The 23,110-nt window shown below is 36.5% G+C and overlaps 2 protein-coding genes across 2 annotated transcripts in view; one reads left to right on the forward strand and one right to left on the reverse strand.

Moving 5' to 3' along the window:
• Positions 1-263: 263 nt before the first annotated feature.
• Positions 264-15,942, forward strand: sytl3 (synaptotagmin-like 3). Its single transcript, XM_052098701.1, has 16 exons — positions 264-272; positions 2,435-2,622; positions 2,924-3,139; positions 3,634-3,701; positions 4,246-4,300; positions 4,418-4,484; positions 4,578-4,650; positions 4,882-5,003; positions 8,717-8,848; positions 9,120-9,292; positions 9,693-9,792; positions 11,185-11,355; positions 12,158-12,281; positions 12,533-12,623; positions 13,540-13,736; positions 14,124-15,942. The coding sequence occupies exons 2-16, from the start codon at positions 2,474-2,476 to the stop codon at positions 14,216-14,218; spliced, it is 1,833 nt and encodes a 610-aa protein (XP_051954661.1). The 5' UTR covers positions 264-272; positions 2,435-2,473; the 3' UTR covers positions 14,219-15,942.
• Positions 15,943-16,972: 1,030 nt separating this feature from the next.
• Positions 16,973-23,110, reverse strand: part of LOC127624069 (ezrin-like) — a 53,304-nt gene continuing 47,166 nt past the window's right edge. Inside the window, exons 13-14 of the mRNA XM_052098702.1 lie at positions 22,652-22,891; positions 16,973-17,736 (exon numbers count right to left, since the gene is read on the reverse strand). Coding sequence (XP_051954662.1) covers positions 17,572-17,736; positions 22,652-22,891 — 405 coding nt within the window. The 3' untranslated portion in view covers positions 16,973-17,571. The remainder of the gene's footprint in view (positions 17,737-22,651; positions 22,892-23,110) is intronic.

The raw sequence follows: 23,110 nt of genomic DNA on the forward strand, positions 1-23,110 counted from the left end.
ATCACTGCAACAGGATACACTCTGTCCTCTTACAAGCAAGTTGTTTGAATTAGAAGTTCACTATCAAGTTAATTTGATTTCTGCAGGTCAGTGGTTCTTACTGATGTAGCACACTGCAAATTTTAATACATGTCAACATTCAATTTCAGATTCTCAGCCCTGTGTCGTCATCATCTATACAGGAAGGAAGTGGAAGGTGACGAACTGCTCAGTCTCTTTAAATAGGGTTGAGATTTCAGCCCTTTGAGCTGTCTCATGAAACTAGCAGAAAGGTAAGTGTCTATGCATGCAACACTTTTGAATGATGCGTTGAATGTCTTTCCTCTCAAGAGTTTTTTTTGGAGATGTTGAATGAGCTACATAGACAAGAGAAGGTGAACAACAAGGTGTTCATGGATGTGAATGAACTTGCAACTTAGAATACCTGCAAAACCTTTACAGTGTTTACAGTAAATATTGGGTTATTAGCCCTTTAAGCTCTGCACCAGTTTGTGTAGGTCACATTAACAGAGAAATACTAAAAGTAATTATGTTAACCATACAGTTGGGTCTGAGACCACTAGTAAAAATGCATCTATTTTGACCTTTTCTAATATTTTTAAACTTTTTGAATTACAAACTGTATTATCAGAATGACAAATTGAGTTCAGATTTAACTGGAATATCTGAAGTATTTGGTATGTGCCCCTTTTGGTTTAATGACAACATGCACTCGAGCTGGCACGGACAAACATCTATGATGCATGTTATACCAGCATGGCATGGGAATTTTCCAAGGAGCATCATGTATGTGTTTCAAAATGCAAGGGAATTGACTTTTTGTACAAAGTTAACTTGACCAATGTCACAAATTTGCTTATTTGATTAGTGAAAGTATCTTAAATATTTCTTTATATAATATTAATTAATATTATGTCATAAAAACAATGTATTTAATTTGTTTGCATCTTTCAAAAACATGAATCTTTCTGTTTATTTCCAGTTTTAAATTAGGTTTTTAGTCCCAGATTTTCATGGGGTTTTGCATTCCTGGGTTTAAATATTCTTTGCACAAGTAACAATGGTCAGAACATATGCTGGAGAGTAATTGTAGATGGTTATACCGATTAATCTGAGTTATTGGCCTTTTCTACCACCTTTGTTAAGGTTTAAGAAATATCCACTGTTGTTTGACCCCAATAGAGAGAGTTAGATGTTAATGATCCGATGCATGTAACCCAATTAACTGTAGTCACTGTAGTTCAATTCAGTGTTTGTGTAATGTTTAACATGCATTTCATTTTTTTGCTTTAGAGTGAGTCTTATACATGCATGTCTCAAAGTAATAAAGGATCTTGAACAGACATTCCAACTAAAACATTCAGTTTGAACTACATCAAACAGACGTTGCATTTGTTAAGCTTTTCCTGGAAATGGGTGTTGTGCATCAAAAGCCCCTCACAGTGAGTTGACAGGGCCAAACATTGTGGGTTCCCACATAACCCCATCATTGCATGACAGCTCAGTGCACTAGAGTGCATCACAGTAACTTCACGTAAATGATCTCATAAAGAACGGTTGAAATGACTGCAGACTCATCCGACACTCCTCTGGATTCCATTCAGGCCTATTGACTCAGTTTAACCACTGCTAGTTTTGCAGATGGACAGATTACTGACATCATTTAAAAAAAGACTGTGGTTAGATTACCTGCTCCATATCTGTTATTAATAATTTATAATGCGTTGTAACACTTTGCTTTGTGGGTTTATTATAGTTGCCTCTGTGTTTAAAGGGATAGTTCACACAAAATGAAAGTTTTCTCATTTACTCCAATTCATCCACGATGTGTTTGACTTTCTTCTATTGAACTCAAATTAAGATTTTTAGAGGAATATCTCTGTATGTCCATTCAGTGCAAGTGCAATGGTGGTCTGAACTTTGAAGCTCCAAAATGCACATAAAGGTTGCGTAAAAATAATCCATAAAACTCCAGTGATTAAATCCATATTGTCAAAAGTGATATAATAATAATATAAATAATATTATTTAATAAATTAATAATGATATAATAAGTGTGGGTGACAAACAGATCAATATTTAAGTCCTTTTTTAATATAAATCTCCACTTTCACTTTCACTTCCACCTTAATCTTTTGTTTTTTGGCGAAGCACATTCATCGTGCATATCATACTGGTTGGGGCTGGCCAAAGATGGAGATTTATAGTAAAAGAGGATTTAAATGTTGATCTGTTTCTCACCCACACCTATCATATCTCTTCTGAAGACATGGATTAAACCACTGGAGTATATAACACATTAGTATATGTTGAAATGAACATTAATTAAGATTAATAAAAGCTGTAAAAGTATTGTTCATTGTTAGTTCATGTTAACTAATGTTAAAATGGAGCCTTATTGTAAAGTTTTACCCAATTTGTTCTTAAATAACAGAATCTGAGCACAGTGAGACCTTCCCGAACAGAGGAGGAAATGAAATTAGAACAGGAAAACTGGCAAAGCAGGCAACATGAATCCTGCATTACGGATCTCGGGTTGTTCCAGGCTCTGGAGAGAGAAAGAGTCCTGGAGGTTCTTCAGCGAGACAAAGCGCTTCGAACTGTTGAAGCTGGCAGAATCAGGTACCAAAATGTTGAAGAAATACATTTGTTTTATTTTACTGTAATAGGCTCAATAATATTTTTTCCCATAAGGCCTCCTCCTGTGCCGGACGATGGAGTAGACACACTTTTTGAAGCTCTTTCTTATTTACCCTGATTTGCTCACAATTGGTTTATTTGTAAAGAATCATTAAAACGTTAATTTTTACTCGGTACTAGAGACAATGACAAAGTTGAACAAAGCCAATAAAACTGATAAAGGCATCGATGAAAAACAAACAATGAAGGCACTAGATTGCTTACTTTTGACTGTGTGTTTTAGGAGGCTGAGGACAGAATTGCAAGACATCTGTCGCCAGGGTGCCAAGACATTTACTCGTCCGTCTGGTCAGAGATCATGTGCACGATGTCAGCGACCTTTGGGAAAGTTCTGGGACTGCGGTTCCGTGTGCTGTGGATGTAGTCACCGCATCTGTAACAGGTGTCAGGTCGTCAGGTCTGCGAAGGACTGGAAGTGCACAGTGTGTCATGCGTACAGGTAAAGGCACGCCTACATGATTAGTTTAGTTGTGAACGCCAGTTTATGAATGATTTGAACTATGTAAAATTATAGCCACAAGACATAAATGATATGAGTGTAAACATGCTTTTAGTGTGATAACATCACTTCCTAACCTTTTCTGTGGTAACTATGATACCATGGTGATGAAATGTCAACAAACTCTAAAACGACTGTAAAAATGACAATATAAACAAATTTACTGCTCAAATAATACATGAGTTTTAACAGAAGAATAATGTAAGTACTTTTATAAAATAAAATAAGCTTCATATATCTGTCTTTAAACTCTCCAAAAATTGGCCCCATTCACTTCCATTGTAAATGCCTCACTGGAACCTCCATTTAAACGGACGAGTCGAAATTCATTTTTGTGTTGATCAACATTATGCCACAAATGCTGTCGATTGAGCTTAACTTGTGAACCCCGGAATATTCCTTTAAATAAGAAAAAACTGCTGTCTGGTTTGCAGGGAATTTAAGATCAAATCTGGTGGATGGTTTCTGGAACAGCAAGAAAAGAAATTTCCTGATTCTAAAGGTTTGTTTTCTCTTATTAACTGATGAATATGATCAATTATTGTGGATACATGTACATATATATATATACTGTCATTACAAATCAGATGATTACAATAAGTCCAATAAAGTTGGAACAGTTGAGTGTTTCCTACTATGTAACGTCACCATTTCTTCTAATAACACGTATTAAGTGCATGCTTGGGCAATGAAGACACAAGTTTGTTAAGTTTAGCAAGCAGAATTTCCCCCCATTCAACCATTGTTCAGGTTTTCAGCTGATAGAATTAACAAAACACTATTTCTTTAACATTTTCAGGCATTTTCGGAATTGGTGTTGGGGTTTTAAACAGAAACATTGTTCAACTGCACTATGGCCTAAATATTTATATTGCACATGCACAACACTACACATACAGTACTGTACAGTACAGTACATTACACAAACATTCATACTACACACTTTCCAGACATGCCTTGCATTAACAAAATATGCAAACTTGTTTCCTACTGAAATAAATATGCCCAAAATAACACTTATGTTGCCTTGTTGTATTATCTTGTAGAAAACAAACATGAGACCACAGGAGACAAAATATTACAGTCTTATCAACGACTCAGGTTGGACAGCACTCACTAAATGCTACTAAAAAACTTTTAAGGAAATGTTACAATAATCAAAATAGCATACTCTTGCTTTATTACAATTCTTGTGCTTTTTTTTCTTGTGTGCTTCAGTTTCATCGCAGTCGTACCTCCAACACCTCCTCCGTATTATGAAGCTGCATCGTTTAACAGATCACAGGTGAAGAGGATTATGTCTGTGTGTGCGTGTGTGTGTGTGTGTGTGTTTCCTCATCACCTAATATTTGTGCATTTGGTGTGTCTTTGTATCTAGGAACTCAAAAAATCAAAGCCTTTTACTAAATCCATGGAGAACTTGATGGTGTCTGTCAGTGCTCACATTAAAAGTAAGGCAATAAAACGAGTGATTGTTAGCACTCAGATATTAACAAGAGAGGCATTGCATTGTATGTTCAGTGTACATTGTGATTTAAAAGTGATAGTTGTAACTACAGAATGATGGTAGTAGTGCAGAAATCAGCCATTTCTTCCCAAGTTTGTCCATAATTTGTTATAGCGTTCAAAGTGTATGTTTACAACAGTCTGATCCTAGATATTTGGTCTGTTCCTGATTCTAGAGTTTTCCAAATCTCAGAATGACTTGAGTGTGGAAGCAGGTCACCTGACAGTGGACAATGGGCTGGAGCTAAGCTCAGGTCGCAAGAGCCAATCAGAGGGTGCCATTGACAAAGCATGCAATGTAAGAGCTAGCTGTGTTCTCTCTGTGTGGATCCAGAGGTTATTCATACTGTAAATTGTGCATTTAGTGTTGTGTGCAAGCTCTTAAAGGGATAGGTCATCCAAAAAAAGAAAATTCTGTCATCATTTACTAAAAACCCTTGTGACTTCTTTTTTTCATGTGGAAAAAAATGCAACGAAAGTGAATGGTGACTGAGGCTATCAGCCCTTAACCCTTTTATACATACCATCACACATATGTGACGGTCAACAACTGGGCCCCTCAGAGTAGCGTCACACATATGTGACGGTTAACAACTGGCCCCTCAGAGTAGCGTCACACATATGTGACGGTCAACAACTGGGCCCCTCAGAGTAGCGTCACACATATGTGGCGGTTAACAGCTGGGCCCCTCAGAGTAGCGTCACACATATGTGTTTCTGCAACAGCCAGTTACGTTACTAGCAGCCAGGTTCAAAACGGCTTTCGCGCTGACACAGGCTGTGCTAGTCAAGCGTCTGTAATTTAGATTTGCTCAAACAGTTACTCATACAGTCTTTTAAACCACAGAATAATTTTATTCTATTTTATTTTATATACATACATCCAACTCATCAACAAAGTACCAATTTTTTACAGCTCTTACATGTGCAGTCAATAGATCAAACGTGATATTCCTCCAATGCGTGCTGCCATTTGTTTACATTAGTAGCTGTTGTCATGCGTCAAACAAACAGCTACTCAAAGAGTCTTTTCAAGCACATACTATGGTTATTTTGTGTAGTCACTTAAGTACCATGATAACAGTTCACAGCTTGTATCTGCACAGCCTTCATTTCTAAATGTGATCTTCCCATGCATGCAGCCACTTCTATTTATTAGGTGCAGATGCGGTTTTCATTCACACAAACAGCAACTCAAACAGTCTTTTCAAGCATATATTACATTTGTATTCTGAAAAAGACAGACAAACTATCACAAAAGCACCACAATAACAGTTTAATAGTTGTATACTCGAGTGTGATTATCCATTGCACGCAGCCAAGTCTGTTTACACAAGCGCTTTTCAGACACACACACACACACACACACACACACTGTCTGAGAAGTCAAACAGTGCATATAGGCAAAGCATACAGCTGATTTTAATTGTTCATTGATTTTTACAGCTATAAAAACAAAATAAATAAAACAAATACAGTACAGCAGACATAACCCATTTGTTCACATGTTTACTATATTACAGTATATACAGTATTTTATTTGTTATGACAAGAAATACAAAATTAAATTAAAATAAATAATAAATACTCCTTCACGTTGCCCACCTCTACTGACTGTGCCATGTCACGTGCAAAAATAACTCACTCCAGGGGGCACTGCAGGGGAATTTACTCTCATGAAAAGGTTAATATTCTTTTCATTTTTGGGTGAATTATTGCTTAAACAAGCTTCAAGCTTCATACCCTATCAAGTGAACAAACTCATGTTCATCTACGGCAACAATTCTGACTTATGAACTTTTGCATGCATGGAAGGTTTTGTCTATTCTCAACAGTGACACATTTATTCATTTTTTCCAGAAACCCCTTTGACACATATCAGTTAATGGGTTTAGGAAAGGAAGGATTTCTTTATGAGCACAAGCATGCTTTCCGCACAGAAACGTAATTTGTCATAGATTAATGGAGTTCTTAATACGTGGCCGTGAGAATGAGGTCAGAAGTCAGGTGTTTGTATGATCAGCTGCAGTAATGGACCCATGTGATGGTGTGTGGGTGTGTGGGTTGATGTGTGAATGGGGATCTAAATTTGAGGTTGAGCAAAGGCAAATGTAACACTTTAAATTAATGTTCCTTATGTTAAGGGATTACAAGTGGGTTAATTAATGACTAATAATTCATTTACAAATAGCATTATAAATCATTGATATGCGGTTATAACAACATGCATTAAAGATGGACTTTTATGTAATACCTGCCAAACAGTATGCATTTGACCTGATGTTAAAAATGCTTAAAGGTGCACCCAGTAATATTTAAAAAAGCTACACCTAAAGAAATTAGTTGTAATTTTGAAACATGTATTAAATCATGAGCACTCAAATGAGATGAGGACTCCAGTCATATCATTAACCTTATAAAAGCTGTTTTATTCTACATGGACCACAAGGATCACATGACCAACCGAAAACGACCTGCTTAATCTCAGTAACCGCCCTGTAATTGGACACTTTCAGTGGTGGATTAAATGAATCATAGCTGACTATGAATTGTGATTCTCTACACTGGCATCTGAAACTGAAAACTGTTGCTTTATATGAGGTGGCATCCATGCCCCTTAGTGTAATTTCAAGACAACATTAACAAAAACTTACTGAGTACACATTTAACACTTGTTCAACATACCTATGAAAATGTACCTTAATGTAAAGCGAACACACAAAGAAGGAGTTGCCAATAATAGAAACCTATAGAATGTATATAAAGTTCAGTATGGTTTAATGATCATCAGGCTTTATTATTTGATATATGCTGTCAACAAGCAGTAATGAATATAAACACAAAGCAGACAGTTAAAAATCACATGATACTTACTTTTAATCTCACCATAATAACCAATTTTGCAACATTTTGACATAATTTTATGTTTCTGATTAATATACATTAAGTGCTCATTAAAATGCTCATTATTTGGCAAGAATTGGATGCAAGTTGCCCTTTTTATGCTTGCTATAAGAGGTAGACCGATATATTGGTTTTACCGATTGATCGGTTTTCTGCAAGAAGTCTATGCCGATAGTTCCCGATAGCATTTAATACATAAAATGATTACATTAAGAAATTAAATAAAAACAATCACTGACACCTCGTGGGGATTTGCTATACATAAATCATCATTGACAATATTCATCCATATTTTTCATCCTCACTTTGATCCATATTTTGTTATTTTAACTGTTAATCAAGTGTTCTAAATGAAAACGAGAGCATGCATAGAAAAATGCGACTATATGGAAACATGCTCGTCAACACATACATTGCATCTCCAACTTGAATAACAATAATCCTCATCTGGTGAATTTACATATATTTATATATAAAACCTTCATAGAACCTTCAATACAGTACTGTGCAAAAGTTTATGCAATTCTGAAAAATGTTGCATGGTGAGGATGTCATCAAAAGTAATGCCATAAATAGTTTTCATTTATCAATTAACATCATACAAAATTCAGTAAACATTAAAGAGCTAAATCAACGTTTGGTGTAACCACCTTTGCCTACAAAACAGCACCAATTCTCCTAGTTACACCTGGACACATTGTTTTTTGGTTGTTGTCCTCAGATAGGATGTACCAAGCTTCTTGGAAAACTTGCCACAATTCTTCAATCTGTCTAGGCTGTCTCAGTTGCTTCTGTCTCTTCGTGTAATCCCAGACAGACTCGATGATGTTGAGATCTGTTTGGGCCATACCAACTGTTCTAGGGCTCTTTGTTCGAATTCAATTCAGCTCTACACTATTTGCAAAGGGAAATTTGAAATCTAAAATTGGTATTTCCTATACACTAAAAGCAGAATGACCGTTTTAAGACAAAGGTTTTTGTGAAAAATAGAATGTTGTACTTGTTATCTCCTATGTTTGAATGTTTTTTGTAAGCACCAAGGTTTTTCCTGATTCGTTTTAGAACAAGGAATGAATGATGTCCTAACTGATATTGTCCTTTTCATAGCTGTGCAAAGCTCCAAGTCTTCCCAACTTAACCCAGAACACCAGAGACACGGAGCCGAACAGTTCTGCAAGTACGGTCTGCCTAACAAATTTTGATGTTTCCCACTTATCTGCATACAGTGATGAGCAAATGGTGTGTATTCACTCAGCATTTAATCAGTTTTTGATTTAATCAGATAACCATTAATTGGATAACTTGCAGGAAGCAAAAGGTTTGCAAGAGTCTCAAAGATTCTTTGATAACGCATTGACGTCAATTAGTTAACTCTTGCAGGCTCATGTTTTAGAGTATTTGTCATATTCATTCAGTTTCTTTAGCTGTATAAATCAATATACAGTTAGAAAAATATATATAAGTAATTATGATTGAACAATGAATTTATTCAAAAACATGTTTTGTTCAGGACAGCAACAGCAGCACAGGAATGGATGGTGGGACGTTTGAAAACACTCATGTGACTGGAGAAATAGAGATTGCCATTGCTTATAACAACGGGACGTCCTGTTTGGAGATAACTATCAAAGCATGCAAAAATCTGATGTTCGGAGATATGACAAAGAAGAAGAAATGTAATCCGTAAGTTGTTTGGTGAAGTATTGGTTTGACCTCTTTTATTCACCATAATGTTGCTGCAAACCCATATAGCTTTCTTTCCTGGAACACTGAATTAAATATTTGAAGAATATCCTGGCCACTCTTTTCCATTTAAGGAAAGTGAAGCTTTCAAGTGCTTTCAAGCTTCAAAATGACAAAAAAGCACCATAAAGTATCATAAAGGTGGTTCATAACAATGTATGGTCATACGGACCTCTTTTCTGATACCTGTATGATGCTTATATGTCATTTTGGAGCTTGACAATTTTTGCCTGAACTATTCTTAATAAGAGCCATATTGTAGAATTCAATAAATGTTACGATATATTACTACATCTATCATCTGACGCCAACAATATGTTATTTATTTGTGAACACGCAGGTATGTGAAAGTCTGTTTACTCCAGAAGAAACATCAGAATAACAAGATGAAGACATCGGTCAAGAGAGGAAATAACCCGATTTACAACGAAACATTCACGGTGAGAATTAACAACCAATATGAATAAAACTAATATGTATTGATTGGTCTTTAGTGGCCTGGGACCACAATCCACCTCCTTTACCTCATACATTTTTTTGAGTTATGCCCCCATCTCTTGCGTGGTTCTCAACCTTTCTCTTATGAATTGTCTAACAATAAAACAAATTTTTTTTTTGCTGTTTGGAGGTCCCTCCTCCCAATTGTCCCTCACGACATCTAAGACCCCATGAGGCTTACGCCCATACAATAATTAAAATGGGGAGAACCCTGGGAAGGCTTGCAGGACCTCTCGAACTGTGAATAACAGGGGTTCAAGCCACTTATCCCAATTCCAAGCATCTTTGTGCACAAACTTATGAATCATGTTTTTCAAGGTTTTATTAAACCGTTCGACCAAGCCATAAATGTACGGTAGGTACACGCTTGTCCGAATCGATTTAATACCCAATCATTCGTACAACTCGCGTAATGTACTAGACATAAAAGTAGTGCCTTGATCAGTGAGGATTTTTTCGGAATCCCCACTCAGGAGATCATTCTAAAGAGTGCCTCCACAGCACTATGTGCTGAGATGTTGTGCAATGGCACTGCTTCCGGTTATCATGTTGCATAGTCCATCAGGACCAACACAATGCAATGCCCCCGTGCCGTCCGCTTTAATAGCCGACGAGGTCCATACCAATTCTTTCGAAGGGGACCTCGATCAAAGGAAGCGGGCGCAAAGGCACTCTTTGGGTGGCCGGCAGATTCACCAGCTGATATTCACGGCATGCCGCACACCATCTGCGAACATCCCTGCGAATGCCCGGCCAATAGAAACGGCCATTAGATGCTTCAGTGTCTTTTCCTGCTCTATGTGATCCACCACCGGATTATAATGAGCCGTCTGGAATAACATTTCCCGATGGTTCTTCTGTATCAATAACTAGGTTGTATCTTCCTTTGTCTGAGCATCCTGCATCTCTCGATACAACCGCTCATTTGATAAGTATGGATAGGTGAGTGCAATGTCTGGCTGAAGATGGTGACCATCAATCACTTTCACTTGGTTGAAGGCTTGCCTAAGAGTCTCGTCTCCCATCTGCTCCAGAGGAAATTCCCAGCGGGGAAGCCTTTAAGCCTGGGGAAGCCTAGACTTACATCATCCTGATGTGGAGCTGGTGTAGATGGCCCTGGCTCCAGCTCCCCAGCAAAATTAGCAGATGGGTGAGGCGTGAACTAATCGCAGCTTCCACACTATGCTTTTGTCCCCGAAATTTAATCGTCACAGTCACCACAGGATAATCATGGATATCCTTATGTGACTAGCACCCAAAGCCTCATCTTGAACCAGGCCTTGATGGATAGTAGTAGTCATTATGCAAGTAAAATGTGTGTGTTGTGTTTGCAGTGTGTTGTTATTCGTGAGCAGCTGGTCAGCAGTGTAGTTAAGGCCTCAGTGTGGCACAACAGAGGACTCAAGAGGAAGGTGTTTCTGGGTGAGACCACTCTCCAGCTGGCAGACTGGTATCTGGGGCACTTCGATACTCAATGCTCTGTCTGGTACAAACTTGGTCCAAAGGTAAGATAATCAAACTGAGCTGACCTTTTTTTTTTTTTTTTTAATAGCAAACTCCTTTACATTTAGCCAGTCCTTGAGTTCAGGACAAATAGACATGAAACCAATTATTAAGGGATAGAATGAGAAATTATTCTGAACTAGCAAATTTAAGTTAATTGTACTGAAAAAAAATTGTGCTAGAAAATTAGTTTAATTGCTGAGGATTGAGAAAATATATTCTTGAGATACAATTTAGATGTATGAAATAAAATATAATAAAATTAAAAATGAAATAAGATCAAATAAATTAAATTAAATGGTAAAACAAGCAAACGGTGGTCTAAACCTAAGTTATTAAAAATGTGTTTAATTGCTCAGGATTGTGCAAATAGTTTCTTGAGATTTTTATTTTTTTTATTAAATATAAATTAAAGGAAAATTAATTAAATAAATTAAACTAAATAAAATAATAAAATAAAATACATCTAAATTAAATTAAATTAAATTGAAAACAAGCAAACCATTGCCTAAACTTAAGTTAGCATGCTGGTTGACCTAAATCCATTTAAGTGCATATAGTAAAGTAAAGTGCTTTACATAAAATAAATAATAATAATAAAAACAAATACATGAAAGGAAGTTTGATAAGTAACAGAGGACGGAACATATCCACACAGCATGAATCAGCTTACCTCTGTATCATCCACGTTTGGCATATTTTCAAGTATATTATATGCTGATGTGAAAATAATAAATGGTTTAATGCAAGTAAAAAGGCTAAATGAAAAGACTACTGAAGTGGATTGACTCTGTTATTTCATAGCAGGAACATCCACAAGGGGACGCTGTGGAGCAGTACACTGCAGAGCTGACGCTTAAAGCTCAATTAAAGTTCCTGCCACAGGAGGCGCCACAGGAGGCGCCACAGACGCGCCCACATACAGATGGTATGAGAACATGACTCTATTACTCTGACTCTGTTTTCATTTGATGTTGATAAAATGAGTTGCTATTTCAGGTTGACTGTAAATGACAGACAGCGGTGAAATAGATGACTGTATGAAAGAAAGAGTCAAATATCATTTGTACCATCATAACTTTCAGCACTGTATATAAATACTTGTTGAAATGTATTTATGCAAAAAAATAAAAATAAAAAACAATAAAAAAAATAGGTTTTTAATTTATGTCTGTACAGATATTTTGTTTGGCACACCCGGACAGCTCATTGTTGTCATCACAGGCCTACCAAAGCTGCACTGCACTCCAAAAACAGCCTATATTGAGGGGTGAGTGAAATTTGCAAGTTACACATTGAAAATCTGGGATTCAACATCTGATTTAAACATGAAAATAAGCAGAATGTTTTAGGATTTTAAAAAAGGAGAACAATAAAACATAATTACATAAAATGAATACAAACTATTAAAGATTCTGCAGTGCACGATTTGTAGGCCACTAATCATATGAAAATGTGTAACATTGTTATGCTGATAATATAGTTTATGATACAAAATAAAAATGTAAGGAATATTTCACCACCCAATTTTTTTTTGTCATCATTTACTCCCCATCATGCCATCCCAGATATGTATGACATTTCTCTCTTCCGCTGAACACACACAAATATTTTTAGAAGAATATCTCAGTCTCTGTAGGTCCTCACAATGCAAGTGAATGGTGGCCTTGGTGGCCAAACAATGGACTTGCATTGAATGGACCAACAGAGCTGAGATATGTTTCTAACAATCTGAAGAAAGTCATACACATCTGGGATGGCATGAGGGTGACTAAATGATTAAATAATTTTCATTTTTGGATGAACCATCCCTTTAAATTAGGAAAATGCTAAATAAAAGCATCTCTCTGTATGTGAAGGATATACAGTAGTGGTTTTTAACTGGTGGGTCACAAAGCCAAGGCCATATGGGTGGTATGGGTGGCAGCTGCCACCCTAAAAATGAGTTTTGGACACCATTTGCATCCTGTAGACATGGTGCGCAACGGCTTAACCTGTCCGTGTCGCGCATGGTCCATAACATTCCGCCAAAACATTTAAGAACCACTGATATTTAAGTTTTGTGTCCGTGGCTTACAAGTTTACTTCATGCCTTAATAGAAGAAACTTTTCAGTAATAATCTGACTAAACTATCAACTAACATGACCAGAGGTCAGTTGCATTAATTGGGGTATTGGCTTGCCAGGATCCTGTGCCTTCCTGGAGACAGAGAGCTGGTCCAGAGGACTCCAGCGCTGAAGAAGACAGCTGGTACCCTCCAGATGATCTTCAGCAGATTCACGCATCAGGAGCTCCAGCAGGCCACACTGCTGCTCAGTCTGTGGGAGAAAACCACCTTCAGTCGCACCGATCACCTACTGAGATCGGCACGACTGGGAGAAGGTGAGCCCTATACATTCATATACACACACATTAAAGGTGTTGTTTGTTTTACTACTTGGCTGGCAAATGTGTGATGTTGTAGCCACACTCATAGATGCCAATTTAGTAAAGTCCCAGATCATTGTATCAGCTAGCAAACACACACTTACTTTGTGGACATATAAACAAACCTGATGTGAGTGTATGTTAAAGTTTAATTGAACACTGTGATGAAGGAGATATCAATAATATGACACAGAATTAAGTCAAAAGGCTGATCCTCTTCATTTATATCAGTAGAATTCTCTAGAAAAAGTCTCACCAGGCACACACCATTTTCTGAGGGAAACTGGTTTAAAGGAAATGGTCTGGTGTGATGTCTCACAACCTCTATGCTTATTTCTGCAGAATCATCATGGCAACGTCTCCTGCAGATGCCAGAAGTGTGGCATGACTTTGTTCTTCCACTGCATGCTAACGTCAACATGAACATGAGGTCATAACGGAATAGCGTTGTCTTTATATGTATTATAATAAACACCTTGTCTTAGGAGAAAATAAATTCAGTAATTGTAACCCTCCATGGTACTTGAGGTTTTACTTATATTAGCAACTTATATATATATATATATACACACATACACACACTGCATTCAGAAAGTATTCACACCTTTAAAAAAAAAAAAAAAAAAATCACATTTTATGTTGCAGCCTCATGCTAAAATGCTTTAAAAGTTTTTTTTTTCCCACATTTATCTACACTCCATACCCCATAATGCCAAAGCAAAAAACATATTTTTGATAAGTTTGAAAATTAAAAAAAAAACAAAAACTGAAATATCACACTGACATATGTATTCAGACCTTTTGCTATGACACTTGCTATTAAATTTAGCTCAGGTGCATCAAATTTCTCTGGATCATCTTTGAGATGTTTCTACACTTTGATTGGAGTCCACCTGTGGAAAATTCAATTGATTGGACATGATTTGGAAAGGCATACATGTGTCTATATAAGGTCTCGCAGCTGAAAATGCATATCAGAGCAAAAACCAAGCAATGAGGTCAAAGGAACTGCCTGCACAGCTCAGAGACTGGATTGTGTCGAGGCACAGATCTGGGAAAGGCTACAAAACAATTTCGGCTGCATTGAAGATTCCCAAGAGCACATTGGCCTCGATAATTCTTAAACAGAAGTTTGGAACAATCAGGACTCTTCCTTAGAACTGGCCACCCGGCCAAACTGAGCAATCAGATGAGAAGGGCCTTGGTAAGAGAGGTGACCAAGAACACGATGGTTACTCTGGTTGAGCTCCAGAGATCATCACTGCAACACTCCACCGATCTGGGCTTTATGGCAGAGTAGACAGATGGAAGCCTCTCCTCAGTGCAAGACAACGAAAGCCCATTTGGAATTTGCAAAAAGCACCTAAAGGAGTTTCAGACTGAGAAACAAGATTCTCTGGTCTGATGAAATTAAGATTGAACTGTTTGACCTCAATTCCAAGCACCTCAGACTGGGTCAAAGGTTCACCTTCAAACAGGACAATATCCCCAAGCACACAGCAAAGACAATTTAAGAGTGGATTAGGGACAACTCTGTGAATGTCCTTGAGTGGCCCAGCCAGAGCCTGGACTTGAACCCTCTCAAACATCTGAGACCTGAAAATGGCTTTCCACCAACAGTCCCATCCAAGAAGAATGGCAGAAAATCCACAAATCCGGGTGTGCAAAGCTTGTCGCATCATACCCAAAATGTCTTGAGGCTGTAATCGCTGTTCTGTTTCTGTACTGAGTTAAGGGTCTGAATACTTCTGTCAATGTGATATTTCAGTTTTTTATTTTTAATACATTTGCAAAGTTATCAAAAATCTGGTTTTTGCACTGTCATTATGGGGTATGGAGTGTAGATTGATCTGAAAATTAGTTTTTAAATCATTTTAGCTTTAGCATGAGGCTGCATCATAAACAAATTAAGGGGTCTAAATACTTTCTGAATGCACTGTGTGTGTGTGTGTGTGTGTGTATACACACAGTATCTACATAAACGCATATCTGTATAAAAAAAAAACTAATATTTAATCCTATTTATAAGATTTACACTAATTTTATAACAATGACATCAAATTGAATATGTAATTAAGTAAATTAAATAAAACTTAAAATATTTATGATTTTATTATATTCAAAATTACTGAATTCAATTTAATAGAATTTGTTATGAATTGTAACTCTTAAAATTACTGTGTGTGTGTGTGTGTGTGTGTGTGTGTGTGTACGTACAGTATGTAATAAAGGCCTTTTGAACTTAGTCATTTTCAACCCTAGGTTAACTTTTTAAAGTTTTACACTCTTTACTCTTTATAATAATAAACATTGTATACATTCAACACCACTTTTTGGCTACATAACCCCGGGTTAAAAGCGGGGCTAACCCCTTTTCATAATTACAAGGGTGAAACTTCTAGTTAAGCATACTGTGAACAGCTTTTTAGTGTATGAATTTACAAATGGTGTGTAAAACAGCGGATTCTGACAGGGAATAATCAAATAATGAATTAACAGTGTTGTAACAGTGGTACAAATTTTAAAAGATTTATCATCAAAAATATTCGATTTTTCTGTACGTGGCATGGCATTGTTACAGGCATCAAAAGAAACAATTTACTAAATTGTCATATTTTGTCAAACTTATGCTTAATTTCTTACTGTATAGTTGAATATAGTTTACATTTAGTCACATCAGCAGAATGAAGGTGTCTTAACACTACTTCATTTGTGCTATATTTCTAATATATTTCCATTTCTAATGAACATATGAAGAGCTGCTTGTAAACTCTACTCCCAGTGCGGCCAATTTAGCACTTAAACGCCATAGAGTTTCTGAAAACATATCTTCCTTTATCCCACTGAGATGACAATCTAAACATTTAGTAACTAGCTGAAAATCATGAGTAAATATAAAAATATATATATAAAAAAACAGTTTGTATCTAATATAGGATATCTAATGATTTAACATCCACACATATATTTATATATCTAACTTGCATATGAATCTCTTCAAATAATTAATCTAAAGAAATATCCCAGATTTGAGAATTCAATCATTGGGGTCAATACAGAATCAAGAAACAATTCTGATACTGCACCATCAATAGCACAGAAGCAAAAGCACATCTACCCAAATACCTTCTTAAATAACCCAAAGACAGAATAAATAAACACTATAATAAAATGTCTAGCAAAATGTATATTCAACATGAATGAGTGTGTTTTAATATAGGACATTACATACGTTTTAAGATCATACTGCCAAGCCCTGCGCTAAGTGTGTCATTATCAATATATATACACTTTTTTTATTTTATTTTTTTATTTTTAAATCAATGCCTTATTACAACCCAAAACTGGTTAGAACTGTAATTTAGTCAGTTTACTGAATTTCAAACAATCATGTAAATAACAAAAGGGGATGCATTGTTGGCACATGTGTTGAAATATGGAGGTTCATATTTTTCATGGCAAAAACAGATTTATTTCAATACAGCCTGTGAAAAAGTCAGTTGTTTGTGCTTGTGAAATACGATCTATGCCATTAAGGGGTAAACATCTTTATCTATGTGGAGTTATAATAAATGTAACAATAATCCTTGTGGATTTTTAATAGTTTTCATTCAGATTTTAGAGCGTCAAACCAGTGTTCTCCAATCGACCCAATCAAAGCTGTTGCATTTGAAAAGTGTTGTGACTCTTGCATTGACCACTCAGATGTAGGGACAGAAAAAACAGACAAGGACATAAGAGACTCATTGCTTCCTTTTCTACCAAAGTCTAATTTCCTGGTCTGAATATTTTATAAGGCCTCAAACTCGTCAATTCTCTGTTTCGTGTTGCCCTGACGGATCTGCCGGAGAGTTTTGTATTTGTCTCGGCCGGCACGCACGTTTTCTGTGTGCAGCAGGTCGTTCGGAGTCTTCTTGGTTTCGTCACGAGCATGGGCCAACTCTGAAGTCAGAGCCTGTGAGGTGAAATAAAAAAATATGATTTAAATAGAGATGTGGTGATTAAACGGTTTCACCATTAACCTCAAATAAAAATGTCACTGTTAACTTAACCGTAAGTATTTATACTGTGAAATGTTTAATTTACACATGGATAGATCATATAAAAGAGCTTTTCTGTGCAAGCATAATTTAAAAATCTCTTGCGCTTGTTCCTGGCTGATGAGTGCAGCTGTTAATGACCCGGTGTCGTGAATCAGTATATCGGGAACACGGATTCGGCACTGATCAACTGAACATTGGGACACTTAGAACTCAATGAGCTCGCTCATAGAAGCGAAGCACCATACATGTATAAATTACACTATCATTCATTTTCCTTGAAATTCAAACGTACAGTGTTATTATAACAGATTAATGGCATTAAAAAAATGCATATATATATATATATATTATATATATGAGTGTATTTTAAACCTTTTAACAACTCAAATATTTAAAAGATTGTTTCACTTTCACGGTAATTATGAATGAAAGACAAACAACATCTCTTTTAAAGAGAAAATAAGGCTTGTACTTCATAGTTTTACACTTGTGCTCGTCATCTAACGACTTTAGACTTCAGCAGACATGATGACGTTTCCGTTAAGTGAACATAGTGAGCAACGATGCTCCCTGGTTTCTACGGTGCATTGTGGGATTTGTTAGGGAATGAAATTCTGCAATTGAGGCAGCCCTAAAAATGGCTGACTCCCTGATCAGTGCCCTGACTACTGAACTAGGGAACTGATTGAGACGCATCCTATGTTACTTTCATCCACGTGAAACTGGGGCTACATGAAAAATACTAAATATAATGGAGGAATTGGATCTACCAGCACACATCATCCAAAAACAAAAAACACAACTTAAAATGGGCTGTTTGGGAGCATTTGAATGATAGAGGGTTGCTGAAGTATGCAGAAATCATATAAAAGGTACACCCGCTACAAATGGAACAGGATGTTCCACTAGTTGTTCAACAACATACTAGCAAAGTTTGATATTTTTATCTGTGGTGCTTTTAAAAGTATGAAATGAGAGGTGCAACATTTGAAATGTTTAAATGTGCTGACCATGCACGGTAGGGCTGGTTATTGATCCAGATATCCCGATATCGATTCATATGTATTTCATTTAAAATGTCCCTTTTGCTTACATATGAAATACATTCTCTGCAATCTAATGCTGTTAATTATACAATACACCTAACTAGGAACATTACGAAAATATACAATTTTACTAATTATATTTTATTAGTTTTTAATCAATAAATAACATTATATTTCATATCAAATTTTTTGTTACATGTTTTTTAGCATGATTGCATAATTTGTACTATTTACATTGATTTGTTGAACATGTGCTTAATCTGGTACTGTCTCTTTAAGAAACCTGGCATTTGAGTGTCTGTAGATGAGAGTATTTGAACGAGAGACTCAAACGGCTTTATTTCGTCTGTGCCATGTATGATTGGATTTCAATAATTGTTTTTGATCAACAATTGACAGTAGAGAACAGAAATGGTATTGAAGAGACATTATTCAATGGAAAATGGGTTGCATGGATTTAGTCTTTGGACACGGATTACACAGAACAACTTTAACCCTTCAAAATGCAGAAAAAGGATCTCACTAGGGATGATGCAAGTTTTTGATGGTGAGATTACCATCTGAGAAAAATAAATGTAAAAAAAATAAATAGCGTAGAACCGATTTTATGATTATTTACAATTTTTCTTATTATATAACAGCACTGATGCAAAAAATGCACATATCACAACTGAACATCTTAGTGGATGTATTTCTGGGGGATATGTAGATGCTAAAGGCAGCTATACAATTAGAAAACTGATAAATACACAAAAAATAAATAGGAGGTATATAATAGATATATTATACACTCCAATCTAGGGCACACTCGGCTTATGCACATCCCGAGCTCAGTGAGGTGCTTCAATGGAACCGTTGTACTACAAAAGATTATTGTGGATGCGCAACATGTAGCCCAGTTCATGGCATCCAACAGTTTTTACTTCTGCAGCAGTTTATTAAAACGATTTGTTGCCTGTCCTACACCCCAACATAAAGAATCGACAATAGACTATAAAAATACTGTCCTCAACATCTCACTAATAAACCTTTGGACTATAAACCTTTCAACATTTCTTGTTGAACATGATCAATTTCTACAGACGCTAAGCTTAAAATAATGAGGATGATTTAAGATGCAACTTTTCCAAGTTTACTCGCTTGTAGTAACTGCACACAATTGCACCGCATGCTGTCAGAGTGATTCGTATTAATTCATCACTTTAAAATCACCACAGCTAAATATATGAAACCTACTAATTTATTGTTGGATGATTAGTGGAGCATCCTGTCCCATTTGGATGGGTTTCTTTCTATGACTTCTGTCTGCTTGTTTCCCATCCATCGTCTTCAGTCAGTCATTTAACTGCTCCCAAACAGCCGAATTAAGTCACTTTTTTTGGTGGATAGGAGGAGTCTGGTAGATTGAATTCCTCTGTTATAATTTGGAGTTAGTGTGTAGTAGCCCCAGTTTCACGTGAATTGAAAGTTCACGTTCAGTCTGTGAGACATGACCAAGCACCAAGCGGTCACCGTCCGTAACCATAGCAGAGTTTTTCCCATTTAGGCTTACAAAATCTTATGAAAAACTATAGTATATTTATACATTATATATATGATTTTTGCCAAATCTAAAAGTATTTTATGTTTTTTAAATGTGAATTCTTAATTCTTGCGATCAAATTAACCGTGACATTTTTAATCACGGTTAACAGAGAAACAGTATAATCTTGGCATCCCTAGATCTCGCTGCTGAATACTCCACCACTATATTACACAATCACAGGGGAGTAAACTCTAAACATTTTACCAGCCAGTTGCCAAATATATACACAGTACATTTTGGCTGTATAGTGCAAAATTTGGTAGCAAATGAGTGATTTCCTCTCATTGTAGTAGAGGGTTGGGCATAGAGTAAAAGATCGATCTTGGGATTTAAGAATCGATTTTGAGATGGTTGCATATGAAGACTGCGATGCATTGGAAAATCGATATTTTTAACTACCCCTAGTGTGCGTGTAGTTACTTTCAGCATGGTAACTTTGAGAAGTTGTGTCTTAAATCATCCTCATTATTTAAAGCAAGGCTGGAGTAAAAATTCACAAAATTCAACAATTTCCAATTTTAGTCATTATCGGACTTTAAATTCATACAGTGCATAGTGAATAAGACATATACTCATTACTGCACATGAAGTGTTTTTACTTTGAACTCACGCGCTCGTTCGGGTCCAGCAGCAAACTACTGAAAGTTGGATCACCTACTTAGATTGTCACAGAAAGACGGTCATGATTTGTGAATCAGAGGAACTTTTGATCATGAAGTTGTGATTCTGCCTTCAGAGGAAGACATTAGAGGACCGCTCGATGTGAAGAAAACTCTGGATTTTTGTGAGATTTGTGAATTACGTCCATTTAAATGAGATATCTGCATATTTTCAGACAGTATATAATAAACGTTTTATTGATATTTGCCTTTTATCATTAGAAAAGTTAGTTAAAATTTAAAGGGAATTTCTGAGGAGAGATTGATAATAATGGCGGATTTATCATTAATCTTGCATTACATTGAAGCACATCATGCTGCCCCCTGTGTTGTGCCCTATGTTGCAGCGTCTCTTATTATACACTTTATTATACAATCCATTTGTGGTGTTATTGTAGAGCTGCACTATACATCCATACATCGATCAGCCTCAACATTAAAATTACCTGCCTAATATTGTGTAGGTCCCACTAGTGCTACTAAAACAGCACCAACTCGCATCTCAGAATAGCACTGATAGCATGATATTCTTCTCACCACAATTGCACAGAGCGGTTATCGGAGTTACCGTAGACTTTATCAATTCGACCAGTCTGGCCATTCTCTGTTGACCTCTCTCATCAACAAGGCATTTCCATCTGCAGAACTGTCGCTCACTGGATGTCTTTTGTTTTTGGCACCATTCTGAGTAAATTCTAGAGACTTGTGTGTGAAAGTCCCAGGAGATCAGCAGTTACAGAAATACTCAAACAAGCCCATCTGGCACCAATAATCATGCCACGCTCCAAATCATGGAGATCAAATTTTTTCCCCATTAGAAACAGAGCAATATTAGGCAGGTGGGTTTATTGTTGTGGCTGAGTGGTGTATATCCCTTAGAAATATATGAATGAACATGTTCAATTGTGATATAATATGATGTTTTGCTTAAGTGCTGTTGCATAAGAAAATTTGCAAATAATCGTAAAACCTGTTAATTGGTTAAAATCACAGTAACTATCTAATTATGAAACAAAACAATGAACACAATTAGGATATGTTCCTGAATTGACATCCCTTCTTGCTTCTGAAATAACATTCTTGTCAACTAAAAATAGCCTATGTCTATCCCCAACCCTAAACCTAACCCCAACCCCAACTTCAATTAACCCTTAAAATCAAAGGGTAATGATTGGAAGATGGTAATGTTGTTCTAGCCTAGGCCTGGGTAAATTGTTGCAACTGAAGAGCAATCTTCCTAAAGAATTTAGTGCCAGTCATGCTCCAACAAACCTGGTTGTATTATTCATGTAAATCCAAAGACCATGATTAGTTGGTTCAGGAGTGTTTGTGTAAAGTTAACTAGAAACTATGCATGAAGGTGCATCTCCAGAAGTAGGAATGATTAACCCCGTTCAAAGCCACTAACTCCAGTCCTAACCTGAACCAATAAATCAGAGGGCAATAACTAGTTGATAGGAATGTTTTTCTAAGAACAATAAAGGATGTTGATCAAGCATGTTAAGTGAGGTGATGAGTATATGAAAGTCTCTCTCACCAGCAGCTGTTTCTGCACTCGTTCGTTCTTCTCTGCCTCAGTAATTCGCTGCTCTTCGTAGCGGTGGTCGTCGATTCCTTCAGTCTGCAGGTCTGTGCTGTAGCTACTGGCGCTCTCCTCCCCATCTTCCAACTCATTCTCATATTGTTCATAGGCAGGCGGTGGTGGAGGGAGAGGTGTTGACACTGCTGTGTAAAGCTCCTCTCGAGTCTTCGCCAGGTCATCCTGGGCTACCCGTGCCTGGGGGAAGACAGTCAAATACAAATCTACCAATTCAAGTATTGAAGAACTCTCAAATTTGTCACATGTATGGACATACATTGGCCCCCAAAGAGAATTTGGACACTTTAGTCCCACTTGAAAATGTCTGGTTGTCATTGCATGAGATGATTATGAAGTCAGTGTAGGGATGTTTCAATATATCGAATTTCAAAATATTAAAAACCAAAATAAACGAAC

The sequence above is a fragment of the Xyrauchen texanus genome, chromosome 30, assembly GCF_025860055.1.
Source record: "Xyrauchen texanus isolate HMW12.3.18 chromosome 30, RBS_HiC_50CHRs, whole genome shotgun sequence".
Classification (NCBI taxonomy): Eukaryota; Metazoa; Chordata; class Actinopteri; order Cypriniformes; family Catostomidae; genus Xyrauchen; species Xyrauchen texanus.

Excerpts from the sequence above, each read along its gene's own strand:
- sytl3 (XM_052098701.1), top strand. The coding sequence starts at position 2,474 with ATGAAATTAGAACAGGAAAACTGGCAAAGCAGGCAACATGAATCCTGC. Across the intron at positions 5,004-8,716 it reads CCATTGACAAAGCATGCAAT|CTGTGCAAAGCTCCAAGTCT; the intron begins GTAAGAGCTAGC and ends TCCTTTTCATAG. Across the intron at positions 9,293-9,692 it reads AAGAAGAAGAAATGTAATCC|GTATGTGAAAGTCTGTTTAC; the intron begins GTAAGTTGTTTG and ends GTGAACACGCAG.